Below are 15,906 nucleotides of genomic sequence, written 5' to 3' on the forward strand. Positions count from 1 at the left end.
ACACACACACACACACACACACACACACACACACACACACACACACCAAAAATGTACAGTTAAAGGCCTTAACTGCTTGTCTGAAAGCCACATTTCAATAGAGGGAATGTTTTGAGTTGAGCAGAAATCTGACCTCTTACTGTGGACAGAAGTGTTCCAGTTGGGTTTAAGAGTGTATTATTTTGGTCATGGTGGTCTTTCTTCCTTTCCTTCTCATTCTCACAGTCTTTCAGTATGAGACTGTTGTGTGCTCAGTCAACTGGTTACGTACCCCGTTTGACCATCTAGTATGTAGGTCACTTTCTTCTTGTAGTCTTCCAGCCATTTAGGCCTCATTTCTCCACTGACATTTCCCAGACAGCCCGTCAGCTCTTCACAGCTCCCATGGCTAACGGCAACCCTCTGCCACACTGCTTCACACCGTCGGTTTTCGACAGCTAACAACACCGTCAGAGTAGTTTTCTCCTTTTTCTGTCTCACAGTGACTGTCTTTCTTCCCCTGCTGTCTCCACCTGCGTGTTTTACGGCTGTCAAGCCCATATGCTGCCAAGTCTGCGGGAGGAGGAATGCTTTGCTTCTTCACAGCTTCTCAACCTGTTCATTCATTAGGATGTGTGCTCAGCGGTCTGGTCAAAGAGCATCATCAGTGTGTGATTGTGGTTAATGAGCATTCACATTTTAGGCTGTGGGACATCAAGCTTGTGTTCATCAGATTGTTTCCACAAGAGGAGTTTGGACAGCGCTATGCCACCAATCCTCAATCAGCTGGCTTCTGTCCTCCCTGCCAGGCTAAAGCTGTCCAGGACAAATGGTCCTGTGGCGCTTACAGCAGCGATACAGAATGACTGCAGTTTTCATTTGCGGAAATACTTTTGCTAGCCTGCTGCATAATTTTTTGCAGCCTGTTAGTAAAATTTGTGCCTGTAAATATACGACTGTTAAAATGAACCAGCTTCCTTAGACTCTCCTCAGTAAAACCAGGAATGGGACTGAGATTATTATAGTGAACTGAACCATATTAACAACTAATAGTAGGTGTGAAAAAAGGAAAAACAAATAAAATTATGTAGTTTGAAAAATACGGAAGCGTAGAGCTGCCACCCAGGCAAAAGAAAAATACAAGTGTATCACGTTATAACGTGAAAGGTTTATTGTTCTAACAAGATACTTTTCCTGTTTGTACAATATACTATCATGTTTGTACAATATACTTTTCACGTTTGAACAACATAATATCACGTACAATATACATAATTATCACGTTCGTACATTATAGGATCACGTTCGTACAATATAAATATTATATTGTACGAACGTGATAATTATGTATATTGTAATAACGTGATATTATGTTGTTCAAACGTGAAAAGTATATTGTACAAACATGATAGTATATTGTACAAACAGGAAAAGTATCTTGTTAGAACAATAAACCTTTCACGTTATAATGTGATACACTTGTATTTTTCTTTTGCCTGGGTGGCAGCTCTACGCTTCCGTAGAAAAAACGTAATTAAAATAATAAAAAATAAATAAAGTTTTAATTCAAATAAAAAAATGTGAATGAAAAACCTTCAATTTGGTCAAATTTTTCCTCACAACATGCTTGTCAAGGCTTGATTTAATTTTTTTTTTTTTACTTGGATGTCTGCTGGATGTCTGTTTATATTACAATATTTCTTTCTGAATTTAAAAAAAATCCCCACAATATGACTAAAACTAACACTGAAATTGATGAAAACTAAAACAAAATGAGCCGAAGTGTGGCAGTTGGGATTGCGCAAGACGGACGAAAGCGAAAGCATTTGCCAAGAATGTTTTCATTAATCAATGAAAACATTCTTGGAATGGCACAATACCGACTCACAGGAAAATATTAGATACTATTTTTAAAAGGATTGGAGAAAAAAAAATAAGACAAAGCGTCTTATTTTTTTGTCATAAAAACTAAGGGGCTTTTTAAAAAAAAAAATAAAAAAAATATTGAAACAATAAAAACAATAACATCAATGACAACGATATTTCTAAGCTGCCTTAAAAAATTAAGATTCTCTTAGGTGGTGAAAAAAAGAGAGACTATTTTTAGGCTCTGTGAGGTAGTGCTGGTTTTTCTGGTGACACAAATAATTGTGTTATCTAGCTAAATGAACAGTCTATTAACAATACAGATGGGCAGAACTCATTTGTAAGCTAGCCTCCACATAGTTGCTAGCTGCTAGCTTAATGACGACAGATGGCTAATGTGGCTAATCAGATAATTGCTAATAGTTTAACAGGTAGCATTAACATGGGTACTGGCTAGATTAACATTTATAATAACTTTTAAAAACACGAGAATGTTGTTGGCATGACCTCTGACCTCTTGAAATTTTTCAAAGTGTCAAAGTCATGTGAACAGGTGTTATTGGCAGGAGGGGCTGTGTGCCTGCCATTCTGCAGTACTGTGTGAAGTTGTGTGTCAGCTGGAGGAGGCAAACAAGGCGCTGCTGGTATTAACACTGCTGCAAATGATCGTCTTATCCTTTTCAGTAGTGATTTGTATCTGAGTATTATTTTTTTTTGACAACCCTAGTAGCAGTAATATGGTTTCTGAATGGAATGATTAACAAAACCTGTGAGATGTGGGAACTCTAAATTGAGTTGTTTGCCTTATCCTGCTTTGTTTTAAGTAACTGTCTCATCATAATGACTCATTTGCTAGCCAGTGGTTCTATGTTTGTTTTTGTTTTGAAAATCGATTCTGCTGCTGAAAATCTCTGCAGCCAACAGTAGTTTCTCCTGTGACCATTTAGTTGTGATTTGGCTCTGATCTGAACACAACTGCCTGTCCCAGTGGTGCTGTTCATATACGAGTCAGTGGGAGTGGTTCAATGCATTCTTTGGTCCCATATATTGAAATTGTAGTTGTATATGTGTGTAAGAAAAAGAGCACATGTGGATCAATCTGTGTGAAAACTTCAGTGAGCCACTGTGCTTGCTTATTCTCTGACTTGGAGTATCATTTCACATAATGTGGCTCAATTTGAAACAGGTCAGAAAAAGGCTCAGAAGAGGGACCCCAGCAGCTGGCAGATATAAACGTAATGAGTTTTTCAGCATTGTAGCAGTGTTTCAAGCTCCTTTGAATTTATAGAGATACAGGGCAATGGAGCATAGCTGCCACATGTCCACCCCAGGGAAGGTGCACCAGGAAATACTCTCAGGCATCAATCTGCTTGGGACAGAAGATGAAGACGGATTAGATTGTGATGTCATAAATCCGTTTTCTCCTCAGGAAGTGTGTCAGCATTGGGAATTCTTACAGAATTTCCAGAGGGTGGAATGGATTTGACTGAGACTGGGAAGTGGAAATCTTTTTACTATAGGAACTCAGTCTGATACCTAATAATTTTCAGCCTCTAAAGTAATACTGCGGTACTGTAATGTGAAATCCCGCACAAAGTCAGTATCAGAAAACATCTGTATATGGAGGGAGTTAATATGCCTTTGCTGCAGTGCCAAAAGCCATTGCTTAGCTCTCTTTGATTGGAAAACAAAGGAAACAGCAATGACTGATACTGTAGCTAATAAACAGCAGACTTTTGCTTGAACTGGCACTAAATCTGACTTTGGCATACTGTGCCATTATTTAGATGTGGAATAAACACAGAGACAAGCAATGCTGAATCCAGAGGCATGGCTTAATAACGTCGGCAGGGCATATTCTGCAATCTTTTTGTAGATCTGAACAATGTGACCGTTTGTATACCGCTGTTCTTTATGTGTTTTTCTTTCTTTTACATACCATAGCTACTCCCTCCTTAAACAGAAATGGATGGGAATGCCAGAATTCTTTACATCAACTGGACATCCAAAAATCAGCCACACACACTGCCCAGTACATATATTTTTGAAATTCATGCTTAGGACAATGCAAGAAATATGCAATCTTACAGCTCAGTGTGGCACTGAACTGTCAAGGATTGTGTCAATACGGCATCAATAAGTCATCTGTCCTTGAAGAAGATGAGCTAAGGTGGAAAGATTAATGTCGGGACAACTTTAAAAGACCTGACTGTCATAGGAGCAATTTCAAGGACTTTGTAAAAAATTGCTTGATGTTTTCAAAATGTCAATCATAAAGGTCAGCCTATGTCATAAACAGTATGAATCCATGGATTTATCCCGACTAAACACTATAGCCTGGTGGTGGCATTTGAGCATTGCCTAAATGTCACTGCTTTGCTGAACAGGTGTGTCCTTTAAGATGGTACTTCCTGCGGGATACTGCAGCATTTGAAGATGTTTCCAGAAAGAGTTAATTTAGTGCAGCCACCCAATATCAAACAATATAAAAAGATTTTGAAATGGTGTTGTATAACAGCTCACATGCAGATATTTGACAGGCTTCCGTTTATATAACAAAACAAAACATCATTGCTAAACGGAAAAAGCATTTGTTTTCCGTATATTTGTTCTGTCACCCCTCTCTTTAATAACCCCCAAATCTTTGTCTCTTAGCCTTTCTTTTTTAATGTTGTCAGGGTTTCATCAGCGATGACCACCCTGAAGATAAGACACTGGAAATCCAAAAAGGCATGTGTGTGGGTGTATGCGCGTATCCTCGTAAGCACCTGTAATGAGCTCCACATGTGTGTGTATCACAGCCCAGGCTAACGAAGCCCAGTCCATTATTTATTTTCCTGTGGTCCTGTCGCTTCGCCTGTCGATGCACCTGTGTATACACGCATACACATCCACCATCTGTCTATAATGACCGTTCTCGTTCGTACCGCATAGCACTACGGTCCCTCGAGTGGTCATTAGACGAGAGAGCGAGAGAGTTGCTGAGGAAGGGAGAGCAGTGGTTTCAGTGTAGATTTGGAACTAGTTTTTTGGTTTTACTTTGCGAAGGAGTGCCTGGGGGTCAGTGTAGGGTGGACACATAATGCTCAGAAAGTTAATAGAACACACAAAGTGTGTGTTTTGATTACTCTCAGTGCCTTCGAGGCTTATATGATTTGCTTTGCCTGCTTTGTTTTTCCCTCTGTCAGGAGAATACAATCTACTATTGAGGTTTAAAGTAAATCTTACATTTACACAAACCAGAGGTCAACAAATCCACCAAACAACCTTGGGTGTCGGAGTCAAGTTCATCTGGTTAGGACTTGAAAACAAACCTAAAATTCAAATCACTTCTTCAATTACTTGATTTCCTGTTTATTTGCAGCAATGGCCAGCTCCCAGCACGGAGCTGCTCCCATTATATCCAAAGCACTTAGCTTTCTGGCCTTGTGGCCCTACCCAAATCCCCTGTGCTGGCTCCTGCTAATCCCCACCGATTGTAGAAGGACATGGCAGACAGAGAGGAAAGGGGTGGGGGGCGGTGTTCGGTTGGAGGAGGCTGGAACAGAAAGACAAACAGGCAGCTCAAATGTGGCTTTACAGGACGTCTTAATATCTCCCAGTAGAGTTGGAACTTAGCTTGAACTTCCTTTTAGCACCTTGAGCCTCCTTGATTTCCAACAAAAAAACACTAGCTTTTAAAGAAGTTCTCAACATTTATTATACCAGGATTATGTTTTAGCAAAAAACTAAGTGCACTGTGTGTGTGTGTGTGTGTGTGTCACTTTTGTCAGAAGTGTGCAGTTGTTTTAATCGCTCAAGTGTGACAGCCTCTATGCTGCTATGCGCTCATTAAGCTGTTACTGAATAGTTTCAGAGGTAAAATGTAATTATTAATTTTTGTTTGCATCCTTCTCTTTGCAGGGAGCTGAATGGGAATAACCTCACACGAATCACTAAGAGTGACTTTGCTGGACTGAAGTACCTCAGAGTTTTGTAAGTACTCACCTTCTGTTTATGGGCAGTAATGAATTGTTTGTACAGTAGGAGTATCTGTGGAGCATGTTGGTGGCTGAGTTTATCTAGCCATGCATATCTGAATTGTATCTACCCTAGCAGTTTGCAGCTATACTGACTTTCTGCTGATATTAGCATAAACCCACTGAAGTGGCAATGCATTCATCAAGAGTCCTACTCCAAAGTACATTAAGCTCCTGAGTGACTGCAACCACTGATATAATGGCCTTCTCTCTCACTGTATTCTGCCTGTTGTAGTTGCACTTTACCGTCCCTTAGACACACACATGCTCACTTGCCCTCTGTTCCCTCACATCAGCATGTAATGTGCACACAAGCGCCAGTTCTAAATGGGCTCTCAACACAGCTAACACATTCAGGTGAAGTCATCAATTCCCTCTCCTGTGAAATTAAACAGCACTTGTGACTTCGGGTAATAAAGTAGTTATAAAAGTTTCTCTGTGTGTATGTGCACACAAACTGGTGAGCACTGCTATAGGTGTTAAAAACGCTGCTAAAAGGGAAGCGCTGTAGACCCGAACATGTTTTAAATGTAACATGATCTCAGCATAATTCCTATTACCCTGCAAAGTCTGACTGTTTTCAATCCTCATGGTTACTCGCCCATCCCCCCTGCCCATTTTTCCCCTCCTGGTCCCAACGTTTCTCGTCCCTTGTTGTCTTCCTAAGCATGCCCCTTTTTCTGCACCACCTCCTACCCTCATGTGGAGGTTAAATGCCTTCGTGCCGACAGCTTGCTTCTAGCAAGTAAGAAGGAAACAACTTGCAGGGCTACCAAAAACAGAACTTCCCTTGCTGTTAAGCTTGTGATCCACTCTCACTGCCACAGTAAGGCACATATACATACACACACAGACACACACACACACAGGATTTCCTTCCATATACATGAAGTATGATAAACAAAATGCTGGTACAATGAAAGTTGTAAAATAAAAAACAAGTATCTACATGTGTTGGCTTTGTGGGGCAACAGCAGGTTGACCTCTGATCCTGCCCTCAGAAGGAGCAAGAACAGGAGCAGAGGTTTATCTTTACACTGAGCTGCCATCTCTTCTGTCAGTCTAAAATCAACACAGCTGATTTACATCCACCTATCCGAGTGCTTGGCTCTTCAAAATCTGTGTCTCTGTTCTGTGATGAAATGCGTACTGAGTAATAAAGGAACAATCAACAAAAAGTAAATAGCAAAAGAGATCAGAGAAATTGAAGGTTATGTACCCGCAGGTTGCCTCAAAAAAAAAGAAAAAAAAAGTTTTCTCAATTCAAAAGTACTCATCACATTTTTTCCGCTTCCATCTAAATTCATGAGAAAGAGATCTGAGATGAATTGCACGTTTCTCTCCATGTTTATGGAGTGTGAAAAGTGATTAGCATTTATATTCGATGGGGAGGAAGCCCAGATTGCTGAGTTGCAGTGCGCCATGGCCTCACAGGAGACATGAGAGGTTACCTTCAACACAGAACAGTTGTGTATGTAATGAAGGAGAGCGCTTGTTGCTTCTAAAGCTGCTGGACACTTTTCTCTCCTTCCTGATTTTGTGTTATTGTAACACTTCCAAAACTATCTAAGCCCCTTTTTTGTGTCTTAGCTTTGGCATTGTACTTGAGGAAGGGATGTGTTGCAACTTGTGTGCATGGATTCTGTGTTTGTGTGCATCCATGTTTGCTTGTTTATGTCTAATAGCCTTGATGTGGTGCCTAAAAACTCTGATATGGTACAGCTATGCTGTTTCACAGGCACACGCACACACACGCACATCCCACTTTCCCTTGATTCAGTCAGATGTCAAAAACTTGGAGCTCACCTCACACTTTCTGACCCCCTGCCTACTTTTCGTCTCTTCTCCACCCAGCTACTACACTCAGTGGACCACACTAGAGCACCAGACACACACTTTCTGAACCACCTTGGAAACTTTCCTGGCTGCTATCCCTCCTGCTTTTGCCAAGATTCCCAGTGCCCCTCAGTCCACACCACTGCCCTCTGTGTGTGTGTGTGTGTGTGTGTGTGTGTGTATGTGGAAGAGAAGTGTTGAATATACTGCACCCAACTTGAATATATAAATACTGTACATACTGCAAAATCCCTTGCCCCCTAAACCCTAAAACCAAGCCCATTACACAATTCTAAAGCCAGAGTGACCCCCTGCAGACTTTAACGTGACGTAACTTGTCGTTCCCTTCTTTTCTGCAGGCAGCTGGTGGAGAATCAGATTACTGTGATTGAGCGTGGGGCCTTTGATGACATGAAGGAGCTGGAAAGACTGTGAGTATGACCAATGGTTGTCTTTAGATAGCCTGAACACACTTAAACTTGAAATGAAAATCCCACCCTTATTCTCATGTGTTTTCACTCTCTGTATTTGTTGGGGGTAATGAGACTAACAGAAATGATACATAAAATCTTGCGAAATCAAGTGTGTGGCACTATCTTGGCCTTTCATTGTGGTTGGATGGTGCTAAGAGGGTACGGTGTGGGCTGCGAGTATTTTTATTAGCTCTGCCTGACAGGAATGCCCTCAGTGGGATATGTGGGCTTAAAAGGCCTCCCCCACCGCAGACCCTGGCTCATCTGGACAGCACCAGGACTCCTTGACAGCTTGTAAACTCGCCGGGAAAACACACAGACAAACGCAATCAACCACTCCTTAACCCGCTCATTAGTAAATCAATAGTGCTAGCCACATGGAAACCTGCACAGCAGATGACTTTATGGACCACGCCGTAATGCAGACATAGTGGTTAACTTATAAAAGACTTTCCCCTGATCTGAAACCCACATTAACAGTCTGTGTTACCAAACTTGAGACCACGCACAGCTTGCCTTTCCTCCTCCTCCTCCATATTCAACAGATCCCAAACATTGGGTAGACATTTCCATGTGCCAGACCAATGTGGAAATTGAGTGGCTCGTTTCTTTAATGTTTAAAAGCCACTAACCCACCAGCAGGTACAGTTCAGTGTGAACGAAGCAGCAGCAGACCATTAATGTCCATTATGCACTAAATCTCCCTCTCAGCTGGCCGAACACTCTTCTCAGTGTATACAGTGTGTGGCACAAGTCCTAACATCTGTCTGAATTTGTCTCAAGGCATGGCAGTGGCCTCACATTTGCAGCGTCTCTGTGCCACAGTCCTCTCATTCGCTCCCATGGGCCTCAAATGGGCCATTCAAAAAGGAGAGAGTTGTGGTTTTCAACAGATTAGCAACAGTCTGTTCTCCATTGACTTAATTGTTGTATTTGCATAAAGCCTGCCAGTCTTAGATGTTAGCTGTTTGACGTGGAGTCTCTTGCCAACCACCACTCCTCTCAGTGTGTCCTTGGGCTTGAATAAGCTCATCCATTCCTCTTAATTTTATTTAGAAACATCTTTTTTCCAATAGATCGTCCCGAATAAAATGTTTTAGTGTTCCTATAACTGAATGGATATGATTCACTTTAAAAAAAATTGAAATGTTGCTATTTTGTTGTTCTGGGAAAGTCAACAGAATGCTATTTTGCAAGGCAAAACAAAGTAATTTAACTGTGTAGCGATAATTTACGGCACTGTCTCTGACCAGCAGTTTTAATTCCCCCGAACTTTCAGTTGGATATTTATGTGACATGCAGAGCACACTGAAACACAATAGCCTGTGGCTAAGCCGATTCTACGGCAGCTAGAAGAAATTATTCACAGCCTACACATTCAAGGACACACATGCATAGACACACACGCACAATCACTGGTTGATCATACGTTTTCCTTGCTGCAGGCGGCTGAACCGTAATCAACTGCAGCAGCTTCCTGAGTTGCTGTTTCAGAAGAACCCTGGCCTGTCTCGACTGTAAGTACATTCGCTTTTTTATTAATTTACCTCTTCCTCTCTGTCAGCGCACACTATGCAAACCACCAAAGATGGCTCAGTTAGGCAGGTCTGGTGAATTCTGGCTTTGGTTTGATTAGGTATAAACACAATTAAAGTACAAATATATTTCAATTGCACTTGCTGAAATACACATCAGAACTCTTTCTTGTTGACCGTAAGGCAAAATGAACTGGGTGAGAAGAATGGACATCTAAACTAGTTGGCTTCATATCTACATTAATGAATTTGTAAGCAGTAATAATTTGCAATTTGTTTGTGACGCAGTTTTGAAATTCCTAATCCGGAAGAACGGTCTTTTGTGGGTCAGCTTCTGCAGCTCACAGCACAGATCCTGCTCTTTTAAATGGCAAAGATAACTTAGCATTCCAAGTTAAAGTCACTATGCCGACAATGCTTGCTGCCACAAGTGTAACAGCTCTTTTGCACATATGGAAAAAATCGTGGTTGTACTTTGGCTCTCTCATTGTGTGGGTTTGTCTGAAAAATAACGTAAAAGTGTCTGAATGACAGAATGGCACCAGTTTAAGAGCTGGATGAAGCCAGCAATGTTACGTATCCCGTGTCTGAAAAGGGCTTCAGACTGTCTGCAAGAGGATCCAGGGGTGACAGAGATTTGATCAGACTGGAGTTAAGGGACAAATTAGACTATGAACCTAAGTCCAGGTGAAAGGATGGCTTTGCTACTTAATGAGTTTGTTTTATGTCATGCGAGTCCGCCAGCATGCTCCACCTTCATCATATGAATGGTGAAGGTGGAGCACACTTTCGTTTGCTTCTTGTTAAGACCGGTCCCATTCAGTCACACACCCACACATCCTTCCAGTTATGCACCTCATGCAGCGAGACGATCCCACAGTAATGCTTAACTTTTATTCCCATCTACAAAGAGGCTCTATGTTTCTTTTTCTTTCTTTGGTATAATCAGTGTCCCTGTTGCTAACTGATCATTGGAGCCCCTATTATTCGCGTTCAGATTACCTGGAGCATCTGGGAATAATGAAACAGTGGGACATGGAAAAGTCATTTCCCTTCCTTCTATACTCATAGTGATACTACTAACCCATGATCCTAGCCTTAGCCCTCCATCTGTTTATCTTGCGTTTGATGTTTAACACCATCTTGAATCTATCTGTCGCTTCCTTGCAACTATTTCCCCACGTCACCTATCATTATGCCCAAACCAGCCGCTGGGAATTTAAGGTCTCCTCTTTTGGTACAAGGCTGGTTGTCTTGTTGTTTGCTCACACTGAGCAGCACTGAGTTGTGTGTCTAGTAGACTAAGAGCAGACCAAGGCTTCTCAGACCAGCGGATGGCCTTGAACCAGTGTGATTGGTCCATCTGGAGCAGCTGGCGTAGCCAGCAGCTAAATGATTGTGCTAACACATCCAGTCTAACTTCATGGTCATTATTCTAAACCTATCACTGGGTTCTCAGCCATGTTCTGGAGAGTGAGACTTTGTTTAACATTGCTTAATCGATTCGCTATGTGTCTGTGTATACACTCATTTGTTCTTTATCCTTGGTTAGACAGAAGAGAACAGTAATTGACCTTGAGGCTTTTCAGGTGTGAAAGTGCCTGGCATTTTTTAACAGTTAAAACAAATCCAAGGCCAAGGAATCAGCAATAATTCAGTCTTTATGGTGCCAGTGCTTGACTGACAGATACTACTTTGTGAAAGACTTGTAGTCCTTGTTAAAAAAATTTGGGCTAGTAGCGTGGGATCAGGAGCAGCAGTAGAAGACAAAGATATTTTTTTCCTAAGGTGTTTCTCAACTCCTGAGCAGTGTTCCCGACCACACCATGGGTTCTGGTTGCAGTCGGATGCGGTTGGGTTACAGCCTCGTCTCGCTCCCGCCAGCAGCTTTTAATGGACTTAAAAGGTCCTCATCTCCCAGAGGAAGACTTTCACTGCTATGTCATGTGTGCATTTATGTGTGTGTCTGAGGACGACAGAGAAAGAGAGGGAGAGAGCTCAATAGACAAAGAGAGTCTGTGGTTGCGTATGTATTTGTGTGCGAGTCTTTGCACTTGCTCAAAGAGCTCACTGGGGCTTGTTAGGGTCTGCCTTTATGATCCCAACAAAAGAGGTTAATGTGAAAGCCCGCTGCCCTCAGGTGTAGCACAAACCCAGATGGTTTCTCTTCTCTTGGAAGCAGGATTAATTGCTCCCCTTCTGCTTTTCTATACTTTTACGCTCTTGCTGTCTTTTTTGCTCTACTCTTTTTTTTATTATTCTCTTTGCTCATTCTAGAGTGAGGGTTTTAAGGAAAGCTTGTATAACAAAGTGGCCATTTGTCTTAGACACCCTGCTGAGAGGACAAACAGAACGAAGGGCAAAAGGGGGTAGAGGAGCGAGGGATAGCAGATGAGATTGTCGCTCTCATTAAACTTTAGAGGAAAAGCTACCGGGTTAATAAAAGGGTGTTGGTTAAATGAGCAGTGTAGTGTTGTTTTGTGGGAAGTTTTTAAACACTTGATCCCATGGAGTCATTACGTTAACGGGGTAATGAGTTTGCTCTACAAAGGGAAGATGAATTAATCCAAGTGCTCTTGCTAGAACACATTTTTAAAGAGCTCTAGTAAAGTCTACCGTAAAAGAAAGAAATATTTAGCATTTAGAAATAACTGAATTTTATCTTGTGCTTGAGCGTCAAAGCTAATAGGTTTAAGGTGTATAATGTGTCTTGGTTCATTTAAAAAACAGAAAACTGCACAGGTGGATTTTCCAGAGCTACATACTTTCTCTTGTGAGAGCCAAACTCTTTATACAGAGCCCCGCTACACTGCCTCCTATCTTTTGCCATGCCTCAGAGATCCTGGAGACACTGATGCATGGGGGAAATAGGAAAGATAATTGGAATTGATTAGAGATGATTAGGGAGAGACGGAGTTAGTTAAAGCTTCCTGTGATGGATGACCCCGACAAGAAGGCATGGGAACAGTGGCTCGGAGGTGAGAGGCGCTGCGCAGAACATCACTGAACAATAACAGTGAAAATAGAGTTGCATTCATCACTGTTAACGACCTGTTGCCCCCCTCTCACCACCCTTGACTACTCCTTATCCCACTTCCACTGCGCTTCAGATCTGTAATCTACTCATCCATGTTTGTAATTAGTGTGCTTTCGCAGTGGGAGAGCAGGAGGAAGGAAGGACCGCAGGATGGAGGGAAAAAAATGGCATAGGTGAGTAGAGTCGGGGGCGTGTAGAGCAATTGGTCTGATAGCTGGCCCCAGGGAATAGCATCTGGTTTAGCCTGACGATGGGTGACTGGGGGAGGAGAGACAAAAGGGTATTTTGAGGTTTTTGAGCAAGCGTATTTGCTTGGGACAGCAACACAGGTTTGTTTAGAGGGGGTGTCGCGTTCGATAATGACCAACTTTTTGTATTATGTTGTGGGTTAAGGAGATAATCAGGGAAGGTTTTCCCTTGTATAACTCCCCAGGAAAGATGAGGGAGGTGGAGGGATGTGGGAAGGGTGTGGTAGTACCTGCACTACAGGGGAGCTGAGGAAACCCTGGCAAAGGTTTGAAAAAGGGGGTGTGTCTCATCCGTCTTTAAGAAGCTTTTTTACATCCTTCAATTTAACGTTAATGCCTAGCAACGGGTACTCTAATATACACAAACACCAAACGCACACACACACACATTCACTGAGACACACAGGCAAATGTGCACACACAAGAGAAAGAAAACTGAGGGAAAATGTAAATAACACTAATTAGACACAAACACTCAGAGAATAACACTATAATTAGATCTCTGTGTGTGGATGGTATGCATACACAAGGGATTACGTCCTTTCTGTGGCTCTGACTGTAGATAAAAGAGCCGCTTCAGATATGTGTTGATGCAAAGCTGCTTCTTCTGTGTTTGTGTTGGAGAGATGCTGTGTTTTGTGTTTGTTGATTGCTTGATGCTTAGGGAACAGTAGCTCAGAGTGAAAATAAAGAATTATTTAGGGTAGGAAATCTTGAATAAAGTGCACTATCATTAAGCCTATAAATCATCTCTCTGTCACAGTTTTCCCACTTGTTTTGACTTTGTTACCATTCAGCACATATACACTATTTTCCCCTTTTCATTTGCTTCAGATTGATTGGCTTGTAAACTTGCTCCAGTGTTCCAAGACTTCTTGTGCCATAAAGCAAGCAAATTAACTCTTTTGACTTTTGACTTTTTGTGTATGACTGCGTGAAAGACTGAGTTGAATGTGTGTGTGTGGGGGGGGTTCTCTCCTCGTGACCGTTTGTGTTTGTATAATACTGTGCTGTGTAGGCGTCTTTGCATGCATGCATGCATGTGTGTGTGCATCTGGCAGGCTGTTAATGCTTCAAGCTGGTCTTGTTGTTTCCTTCTCTTTGTCTCTTCTGATGAATGACCTGCCTCAGTGTGCTAGGACTCTCTCTCTTCCTTAGAGGACTGTTTGGGCTCCCGCTTGGCAGCAGTCCCCATGGCAACTCATCTTCATCAGAAGGTTTCTGTGCCATCAGTGGTAGACATCCTGATTTCTTGACTGTGGTTTGTCTGACACTAAGTAAATAATGACAGCACAGACTTCAGTGAAGCTAGCTTCAGACTTCACACTGTGTATCCATTTCGAAACTTCCGTCTAGTACATTGTATACACTATGAAGTTACTTGCACAGTATGTGAATTGTGACAGTATTGTCATTATGGTAGTACGTTTTTATTGAACACACTTAACAAAACTGATTGTAATGTTTGACTATTGTAGCTTCAGCCACACGTTTTATGTGCATCTTGGCCAGCCTCTGACTATGCATGCTATTGAGATCTTCTATGGTGAAAATGACAGTTTAATTTGGACATCCAACTTTTTTTTTAATCTGCTGCTATTGGCTGTTTTGCTAGCATTTGCATCTCTCACTCAATTGCCCAAATGGTCTTTGGGTTTTCTGACAGTGTTTCAAAGCTTGTCTTTGGACATTGGTTCCTTTTTCACTTCATTTTAAGTCCAGTACAGGATGTTATGGCTCATTCAAGCATAGAAAACTTATATCAAGAGACAAGCCAGGGATCCACCATGCAAAACCATCTGAAAAGCATCTGATTGTCAAGGGCTTCATTTTGAACATGAAAACAAAAATCGAAAACCTCAGTATTAATGCATCAGTGTGAGAGCATCTTGACAGAGAACAGAACAAAAGGCAGCCAACCTCCAAAGAAGAGTTTTCAATGTCCTTCAAAAAGCCTGGAGAACTATTCCTGGAGAATACTTAAATAAATTAAAAGAAAGCTTGCCCAGTAGAGTTCAGGCTGTGTTGAACAACCCAGCAAATCTGATGAAGATCCTCATCACTTTCTTTAAAACTGCCAGAAAGAGCATTGACCTTGGCAAAAGAAATGCTCTCCAAGGATCCTTTGAGCACTAATAACAAAAGACACATTTTTTCATTATTCCTGGAAGAACTCACCTCCTCAACAAAAACCATCAGAGGTGTTTATCTATATTTGTTTTCCTAATTTGAGTGACGCTGGGTGAAATTTTAACTTTAGTGCACGGGTGATGTTTATTTATTTATTTTTTTAAGCAGTTTGAAATACCTGACTTGGCGACCAAACTGGCCAGACCTTAACTTTTTGCCCCCGTCCCTCTTCCTGCCCCTGTCCTTGTCAGATGGTAAAAGTGGCTTTTATGGCTTGTCACTGTTTTCTTTACGAGTCGGACCGTGTGTGAGAGAGAAATGCAGACCAAACCATGTAAGGAGAGCGGAAGCCAAAAGGGGGTAATTTAGAAACCACTCTGCCATCTGAAATATTCACAACCACAGCACAAGGGGAATGAGAAAGAATGAAAAAGAGGACAAAAAACAGACTGAAGAAAGACAAAGTTAAAGAACAGAGAGAGAGATGGTCAGAGGTGCAAAGGAGAGCAGCAAAGATGTAGCAAAAGCAGGAGAGAAACAGCGGTGTTTATATTTACTAACGATTTTGTGTCCTTCCTCATGAATAATTGAACAGATGGATTGAGGCTTGTTAAATATTCACACTCAAGCACTGGGACATCAGTGGTCTGTGTGTGTGTGTGTGTGTGTGTATGTCCACTGTCTGGTACACGCTGTTCTACATACACACTCATACCATCTCTGATGCTCTAAATATTCATACAAGCAAACATGTGCGCGCGCACACACACACACACACACACA

General features: G+C 41.7%; 1 protein-coding gene across 4 annotated transcripts in view; it reads left to right on the forward strand.

Moving 5' to 3' along the window:
* LOC102313593 (slit homolog 1 protein) overlaps nucleotides 1-15,906 on the forward strand; it is an 83,819-nt gene that overhangs the window by 6,280 nt on the left and 61,633 nt on the right. For all 4 annotated transcript variants that reach the window (XM_005913881.2, XM_005913883.2, XM_005913882.2 and 1 more), the window contains exons 2-4: nucleotides 5,749-5,820; nucleotides 8,060-8,131; nucleotides 9,619-9,690. In XM_005913881.2, the coding sequence (XP_005913943.1) occupies nucleotides 5,749-5,820; nucleotides 8,060-8,131; nucleotides 9,619-9,690 (216 nt within the window). The remainder of the gene's footprint in view (nucleotides 1-5,748; nucleotides 5,821-8,059; nucleotides 8,132-9,618; nucleotides 9,691-15,906) is intronic.

The sequence above is a fragment of the Haplochromis burtoni genome, unplaced genomic scaffold (genome assembly GCF_018398535.1).
Source record: "Haplochromis burtoni strain Fernald_Lab_line unplaced genomic scaffold, NCSU_Asbu1 Contig_7, whole genome shotgun sequence".
Classification (NCBI taxonomy): domain Eukaryota; kingdom Metazoa; phylum Chordata; class Actinopteri; order Cichliformes; family Cichlidae; genus Haplochromis; species Haplochromis burtoni.